The sequence below is a fragment of the Chenopodium album genome, chromosome 6, assembly GCF_948465745.1.
Source record: "Chenopodium album chromosome 6, dcCheAlbu1.1, whole genome shotgun sequence".
NCBI classification, from domain to species: Eukaryota; Viridiplantae; Streptophyta; class Magnoliopsida; order Caryophyllales; family Amaranthaceae; genus Chenopodium; species Chenopodium album.
In genome coordinates this window covers 33,178,480-33,187,347 of record NC_137839.1, presented here as the reverse complement: position 1 = coordinate 33,187,347, position 8,868 = coordinate 33,178,480, and the positions used below count along the sequence as shown (strand labels likewise).

Genomic DNA, 8,868 nt, shown 5'->3' with positions numbered 1-8,868 from the left:
GCAGCTTTACTCCAATCACCAAGAGAGGTAATATTCCAGCCACCACAAACCTTAGGAAGAGCCATATGATGCCAGGAGACAGGGTCCTTATTTGCATAAGTGTTCTTCCCAGTCCGAAAACCCTGAACTTAGTTTCAATTTCCCTAAGAATCTTCTTAGGAAGAATGAAAATCTGAGCCCAATAAGCCTGAATACCAAAGAGAACACTTTTGATAAGCTGTAACCTGCCAGCATAAGACAAGTGTCTAGAAGTCCAACATCCAATCCTAGCAGTAACCCTTTCAACCAAAGGCCTACGCTGAGCAACAGTAAGCTTTTTAGAAGACAAGGGCACCCCAAGATATCTAAAAGGAAAACTACCTATACTCATACCAAGAACAGTTTGCAGCTGATCTTTATCAGAATCAGGGATACCTCCAAAATAAACCTCACTCTTACTTAAATTAGCCATCAGACCAGAAGCACAAGAGAATTTCTGGAAAGCCTGCAAGAGAAGCTGAATAGAGATGGAATCAGCCCTAGAGAAGAGGAGAAGATCATCAGCAAACATCATTTGGGTAATACCTAATTTCTCACATCTAGGATGAAAATTAATATTAGGATTCCCAGTCATTTCCTTAAGGCACCTAGAGAGGTACTCCATACAAAGAGCAAAAAGAAAAGGAGACATAGGATCTCCTTGCCTAAGGCCTTTTTTTGCAGAAAAAGGTTTAGCAGGAAAGCCATTAACCATCACAGTGTTAGAAATAGAGCAGACACAAGTCATAATCCATTTCACAACAGAATGAGGGAAACTAAGCTCTTTTAAAACAGTCTGCAAAAATGGCCATTCAACAGAGTCATAGGCCTTTCTCAAGTCAATATTGATCATGCATCTAGGAGAAACAAACTTATGAGAGTAGCCTTTGATCAATTAAGTAGCCAGGAGAATATTGTCACCAATGTGCTTACCTGGGATAAACCCAGCTTGAGCATCATTAATAACAGTCCCCACCACTTTAGAAATCCTGTTTGTGAGAACTTTGGAGATCAGCTTGTACAACATGGTACAACAAGCAATAAGCTTAAACTCTCTGACATAAGAAGGATGCTGAACCTTAGGCACTAAGGTGATTGTTGTACAATTCCACTACTTAGCAATGACACCAGTCTCAAAGAAAGAGAAGATAGCAGCATAAATATCAGTTTTGATCATAGGCCAAGCCTTTTTGAAGAAAACAACATTAAAACCATTAATTCCAGGCGCCTTATCATCTCCAATCTGAGCTAGAGCACTATCAATCTCAGAAGTAGTAACCACAAAAGTCAAAATATCAATAGAGCTAGAGCTAAGTTGAGAACCTCTCCTAATAGTGGCTAAGTCAACAGCAGGGAGAGAACTAGCACTAGAACTAAGAAGCCCTTTATAGAACCCCACAATCTCATTTTCAATAAGAACATGATCTTTCAAAAGGACATCATCTTCAGTGAAGATAGAATCAATTCTATTTCTACCTTGCTTGTGCTTCATAACAGAAAAGTAGTGAGAACTAGAATCCCCCAGCTTAATCCAATCAACACTAGATTTATGCTTATAAATGGACTCCTGGATATACATCCAATGCTTCACCATAGTTACAAATTCAGCCTCTTTAACATGAAGGTCAGAATTGGAATAATCCACAGCAAGCTGGTCTTGAATGGCTTTCAAAGAGGCAAGAGCCACATCAACTTTCTCATCAACATTAGCAAAATACTTAGTGTTCAGATCTTTCAGGTTCTTTTTGACAGACTTCAAATTCTGCCAAATAGTAACCATAGCAGAACAATCTGTAACACTTTGCCAGCTTTTTCCATAATGGAACAAAAATCAGCATGATCAGCCAGGCAATTAAGAAACCTAAAAGGTCTCCCCTTAGTAGCAACAAACCTACTCACTTCAACCAAGAGAGGGTTGTGATCAGAAAGGAGAGGAGGAAGATAGATAGATTCAATATGAGAATACTTGTTCAACCAAGCCTGATTCACAAGCCCCCTATCAATCCTTGTAGCAATTCTAGTATCAACATGACCCTTATTAGACTAAGAGTAAAAAGAACCTTTACTCATAAGCTCACAAAGATCAAGATTGTCAACAAAACTTCTTAAATGGTTGACCTCATAATTAGTGACAGCATTACCATTAACTCTATCATAAGAATTGAGAACAGAATTAAAGTCACCAATAACAAGCCAAGGCCCAGAAACAGCTCCAAGACTAGAAATACCATCCCAGAGAGGTAACCTATCATGAATAGAGTGTAAGCCATACACAAAGGTACAGAAAATCTGATATTGAAGATCCTTGGAGCTAATTTGGACATGAATGAACGGCTCATGAGAGGAGATGACTAAAAGATTAACCTTGTCATGAGACCAGCCAACCCAGAGTCTACCCCTATGTGAAGATGAGTAGTTACAAAACCAAGACCAAGCAGATCCAAATTTCTTCTGAAGCTTAACACTTTTATCAGACTTCACTTTAGTTTCCATAATACCAACAACATCCACACACTGTTCAGCTAGCAGTTTCTTAAGAGAAACTACTTTGCAGGGATCATTAAGACCCCTAATATTCCATGATAGGATAATCATGACCCCAGAGGGGGATTACCATCACCTCCGATAGGAACAAGTTCTCCAGCACCATCCCCATCCCTAACTAATGCAGCATAAGTGTTAGAATTAGGAACACTAGTGAAGACAGGAGGATTACTATGACTTCTTTGCTTCCTTCCCACCACTCTCCAATTAGCATCAGAATTAGCTTGCACAGTAGTTGGAGCAGGTTTGAAAACACCAGCATTATGAATAGAGCCATTACCCCCAGATTCAGGCACACTAGGCCCAGGTGCAGGAACAGTAGCAGGTTGGGGCTTAACAACCCACACCTTTTGCTTAGGCTACTCCTTAGAAGCCATCTGCTTCTTTTGGGGCTGAACCTTCCTAGCACAGTCATGGCCCACTTTGTTACATTTGCTACAAAAGGGGGGTGTCCATTCAAATACAACTTTTTGTTCAATCAAAGCACCATCTGGGCTTTCAAACTAGATAGTCTTGGGTAAAGCCTTTGTTACATCAACTTCAATGAGCAACCTAGCAAAGGAGACCCTCAACTGCTTTGAAGTACATTCATCAGCACATAAAAGAACTCCTAAGACAATTCCCAGTCTGCTCAGGGTGTCCACACCCGAACAATTCAAAGGTAAGTTAGGTAACTTCATCCATATAGGAACAGTTCTCAAAACCTCAGCATGAAAGTCAAATTTCTCAGACCAAGGCTTAACAATAGTCGCCTTACCAAAGAACATGTGTGGACTAGCACTAAGAATAGCATTCATATCATCAGAGTTTTGCATTTTAATCAGAAAGTAGCCATCATCATGCCAAAAAAATCAGGTTTAGCTATAACATTCCAATTTTCAGCAATATATATATGAACAGCAGCTATAGTAGGATAATAGCCTATGACATAGAAACTTACAGAATTCTTCCACTTAAGATTGCCTTCAGTAATTTCGGCTTGTTGTAACATGGCAACAGACTTGCCATCTTTGACCATAGGAGCTACGAAAGACAGGGCCGAACCCTTAGTAGTGAGCTTAGCAATGCCTGGCTTAGTAGCAGGAATATTAGGCTGAGGAGGTACCACATCAACCTCCAAAGAAACCGGGTCAGCAATTGGAGCAGAACCGACCCCAAAAACTAATGGAATAGTAACAGGAACTGCTGTCTCTAGAATTCGCGGGCTGAACCAAAATTGAGGCCAAGATTACCTTCAGCCACCATAGTATCATCTGTTAAAGCACCACCTGCATTAAGTTTAGACGAAGAAGCTCGGAGATCCAATGAAACAGTAGATCTTGGTACTGTTTTATTGGCTTTAATCAAAGGCACATGAAAATCCTCAAGGGCTTTCAGCTCAGCTCCAGTAATCTTCTCAGTTGAGAAGGAGGAGTGACAAGTTCATGAGGATCCTCATCAATTTCTGGAATCGAAGCAGAACCCGAAAGTCTAGACACATTCAGCCTATTAACACCATCATTCAATAGAGATAATGAAGATTTAAACGGATGATTCAAGTTGTTTGAGGGTTGAGGAGTAGATTGCTTCTTCTTTTGAGCCATTGGAACCGATTAAGCTGAAGAAAAACCAGCAAAATCAAATCACCATGGAAGGAGAGAGAAGAGAGAAAAGTCAATGCAAGTCAACGCCCTTTTTGAATGTGTTTCAAAAAGTTTTGTTTGAATATGTTTGACTTTCGATACAAAAAGCTTTGTTTGAATGTGTTTAACTTTCATTCGATTTAAAAAGCTTTATTTTAATGTGTTTGACTTTCATTTGATTCATAAAGCTTTGTTTGAATGTGTTTGACTTTTATTTGATTAAATTATCTTTATTGAATGTATTTGACTTTAATTCGATTTAATAAGCTTTTTTTGAATGTGTTTGAATTAAAGTCAAAAAGCTTTGTTTGAATGTGTTTGACTTTCATTCAATTGAAAAAGCTTTGTTAGGATGTGTTTGACTTTCTATTGATTCAATTAGATTCGTAGAATGCATTTGACCTTCATTAGATTCAAAAAGAATTGTTTGAATGTATTTGACATTCCTTTGATTAAAAAAGCTTTAATTGATGTGTTTGAATTTCATTTGATTCATAAAGCTTTGTTTGAATGTGTTTGACTTTCATTTGATTAAATTAGCTTTGTTGAATGCATTTGACTTTAATTCGATTCAAAAGGCTTTTTATTAATGTTTTTGACTTTCATTTAATTCAAAAAGCTTTGTTTGAATGGGTTTGACTTCCATTTGATTCAAAAAGCTTTGTTTTAATGGGTTTGACTTTCATTTTACTTAAAATGCTTTGTTTGAAAGTGATTGACTTTCATTTGATTTAATTAGCTTCATTGAATGCATTTGACTTTCATTCGATTCAAAAAGCTTTGTTTAAATGTGTTCGACTTTCATTTGATTCATTAAGCTTTTTTAATGTGTTTGACTTTCATTCGATTCAAAAATCTTTATTTAAATGTGTTTGCTTTTCTTTTGATTAAAAAGGCTATGTTTGAATGTGTTTGAATTTCATTTGATTCAAAAAGCTTTGTTTGAATATGTTTGACATTCATTTGATTCAATTAGCTTTGTTAAAATGTGTTTGACTTTCATTTAATTCACAAAAATTGGTTCGCATGTGTTTAACTTTCAATTGATTCAATTTGATTTGTTGAATGCATTTGACCTTCATTTGAATCAAAAAGCTTTGTTTGAATGTGTTGACTTACATTTGATTCAAAAAGCTATGTTTGAATGTGTTTGACTTTCATTTGATTTAAAATGCTTTGTTTGAATGTGTTTGACTTTCATTTGATTTAATTAACTTCATTAAATGCATTTGACTTTCATTCAATTCAAAAAAACTTGGTTAAATGTGTTTTACTCTTATTTGATTCAAAAAGCCTTGTTTGAATGTGTTTGACCTTCATTCAATTCAAAAGGCATTGTTTGAATGTGTTTGCTTTCATTTGATTAAAAAAACTTTATTTGAATGTGTTTGACTTTCTTTTCATTCAAAAAGCTTTGTTCGAATGTGTTTGACTTTCATTCAATTCAAAAAGCTTTGTTTTAATGTGTTTGACATTCATTTGATTCATAAAGCTTTGTTTGAATGTGTTTGACTTTCATTCGATTAAAAAAGCTTTGTTTGAATGTGTTTTACTTTCATTTGATTCAAAAAGCTTTGTTTGAATGTGTTTCACTTTCATTTGATTCAAAAATCTTTGGTTGAATGTGTTTGATTTTCATTTGATTCAAAAAGCTATGTTTGAATCTGTTTGACTTTCATTTGATTCAATTAGCTTCATTGAATGTATTTTACTTTCATTTGATTCAAAAATCTTTGTTTTAATGTGTTTGACTTCCATTTAAATAAAAAAGCTTTGTTTGAATGTTTTTTACTTTCATTTGATTTAAAAAGTTTTGTTTGAATGTGTTTGAATTTCATTCGATTTAAAATTCTTTGTTTAAATGCGTTTGACTTTCTTTTGATTTTAAAAAGCTTTGTTTGAATGGGTTTGACTTCCATTTGATTCAAAAAGCTTTGTTTTAATGTGTTTCACTTTTATTTCATTCAAAAAGCTTTGTTTGAATGTGTTTGACTTTCATTTGATTTTAAAAGATTTGTTTTGGGTTGGACTTTCATACAATTTAAAATGCTTTGTTTGAATGTGATTGACTTTTATTTGATTTAATTAGCTTCGTTGAAAACATTTGACTTTCATTCGATTCAAAAAGCTTTGTTTTAATGTGTTTGACTTTCATTTGATTCAAAAACCTTTGTTTGAATGTGTTTGACTTTCATTGAATTCAATAATATTTATTTAAATGCGTTTGACTTTCTTTTGATTCAAAAGGCTATGTTTAAGTCCGTTTGACCTTTTTTTTATTTAATTAGCTTCGTTGAATGTATTTACTTTTATTCGATTAAAAAATCTTTGTTTTAATGTGTTTGATATTTATTTGATTCAAAAAGCTTTGTTTGAATGTGTTTGATTTTTTTTTTTTGGTAAATAGGAAATTTTATTACCAAAAGAGAGAGTTACAACTTGCAAGAGCTAAGTTATAACAAGCACCAAACACCACAAGACCTAAAAGTACAGGCAAAACACCTTCCCAAAGCAGTTCCAGTAACTACCCTATCCACCTTATGGGAAGGGTTCTAGAGAGCCACAAGAACAAACTAGACTCAGTTTCCTAGCCACCATCTAGCGAAGGTTCTATGAACCAGGACCAGACAAGCCAAACAAAGCAGAAAGCAAGACAACCACCAAAACCAAAGGCAAAAGCCTGCAAACTACAGAAACAGAAACCTCCACCTAGACTCAGCTGCATTAACAGCAGGACTAGACAACATAGGCAATAACAACACAAAAGTTACAAATCAGACAACAACTAGAACAAAGCTGGACTCTAGATTGAAGAAAACCAGACAAAAACCAGCAAATCATAACAAAAACAATTTTTTATCAATATCCTTGCATCTGACAGCCACTTTAAACACTATATCCCTAAACACCATATCAGCGGGAAGACAGGTACTAGTGAACATCAGATTGTTCCTTTGAAGCCAGATAATATGGATAGCTTCAGCAAAACACATCAAATAAACTCTGCCCTTGCTGCTAGATCTCCTAGAATTCCTAAGAAGCCAATACTGCTCATACTGGAAATCTTGAGCTAATCTCTGAATCTTCAATAAGGCAAGAACTTGCTCCCAAATATCTCTAGAATATGGGCAAAGAAAAAACAAATGAGAAACATTCTCATTGCTATTCTGACAGAATAAGCAAGCAGGATCACAATTAACATTCCATTGGAACAATCTATCCTTAGTAACCAGCCTGTTCATCAAAGTTAGCCAAGTGATAAAAATGCTCTTAGGGGAAGCCGAATTATTACATATGATCCTTTTCCAACTTACCTTGGTAGCATGAGGTCTAATCTGAGCATAAATTTTAGAAATACAAACCTTCCCAGCATGCATATCCCTGCAACCTAAAATTTTCTTTAAAACCCAAGTGCATTTGCCAAGAACAGGAGAAGACCACAAATCTTTATTATGGAAGTAATAGATATGAACCCATTTAACCCACAGGTTGTCAGATTTATGAGCTAAATCCCAAAGGATCTTACAAATAGCTGCCTTATTCCAATCACCAAGAAGAGTGATATTCCAGCCACCATAGGTTTTAGGGAGAGCCATTTGACCCCACGAAATAGGAGCTTTCTTAGAGAAAACACTTTTACCAGTCCAAAGGAACACCCTAAACCTGGATTCAATTTCTCTAAGAATTTTCTTTGGAAGAATAAAGATCTGAGCCCAATAAGATTGAATACCAAAGAGGACACTCTTAATAAGCTGAAGTCTGCCAGCATAAGAGAAATGTCTAGTAGTCCAACTATCAATTCTAGCAGTAACCTTCTCAATTAAAGGCCTGCATTGAGCAATGGTCAGTTTCTTAGAAGATAAAGGGACACCAAGGTATTTAAAAGGGAGACTACCTTTGCTCACACCCAAAATATTCTGCAAAATATCTTTCTCATTCTTAGAAATGCTACTAAAATAAACCTTACTCTTATTGAGATTAGCAGAAAGACCAGAAGCACTAGAGAATTTCTGAAAAGTACCTAAGAGAAGCTAGACAGAAATAGAATCAGCTCTAGCAAACAATAACAGATCATCTGCAAACATCATGTGAGTGATTCCTAATTTCTCACACCTAGGATGAAAGTTGAAATAAGGATCCTGAGTCATTTCAACTAAACATCTAGAAAGGTATTCCATACACAAAGCAAAGAGAAAAGGGGGACATAGGATCACCTTGCCTCAAACCTTTCTGAGCAGGGAAAGGTTTACAGGGAAACCCATTCACCAAAATAGAATAAGAGACAGAGGAGACACAAGCCATAATCCAGTTAACCACATTGTTAGGGAAACTAGTTTCTTCCAAAACAGTCTTCAAGAAACTCTATTCAATAGAGTCATAAGCTTTCCTCAAATCAATCTTAAGCATACATCTAGGAGTGATAAACTTATGAGAGTACCCCTTAATGAGCTCAGTAGCAAGCAGAATATTATCCCCATTATGCTTCCTAGGAATAAAGCCAGCTTGAGCCTCACTAACAATAGTACCAATAACCTGAGCTATTATGTTAGTGAGGACCTTAGATATAAGTTTATAGACCATAGTACAGCAAGCTACGGGCCTAAATTCTTTGACATGGAAAGGGTGCTGAACTTTAGGAACCAAAATGACAATAGTGCAGCTCCACTGCTTAGCAATAACACCA

At 35.7% G+C, this 8,868-nt stretch overlaps 1 protein-coding gene across 1 annotated transcript; it reads right to left on the bottom strand.

Moving 5' to 3' along the window:
* Positions 1–1,129: 1,129 nt before the first annotated feature.
* On the bottom strand, positions 1,130–2,613 carry LOC145636872 (uncharacterized). The gene is made up of 3 exons (XM_081688410.1): positions 2,137–2,613; positions 1,910–2,061; positions 1,130–1,826 (listed from the first exon to the last, which is right to left on the bottom strand). Exons 1-3 carry the CDS (start codon positions 2,611–2,613, stop codon positions 1,130–1,132), a joined length of 1,326 nt encoding a protein of 441 aa, XP_081544536.1.
* Positions 2,614–8,868: the final 6,255 nt, after the last annotated feature.

Coding starts and splice junctions, on each gene's coding strand:
- LOC145636872 (XM_081688410.1), bottom strand. CDS start 2,613: ATGATTATCCTATCATGGAATATTAGGGGTCTTAATGATCCCTGCAAA. Junction 2,062..2,136: donor ATGCTGTCACTAATTATGAG/GTCAACCATTTA, acceptor TTTTACTCTTAG/TCTAATAAGGGTCATGTTGA. Junction 1,827..1,909: donor CTCTTGGTTGAAGTGAGTAG/GTTTGTTGCTAC, acceptor TTATGGAAAAAG/CTGGCAAAGTGTTACAGATT.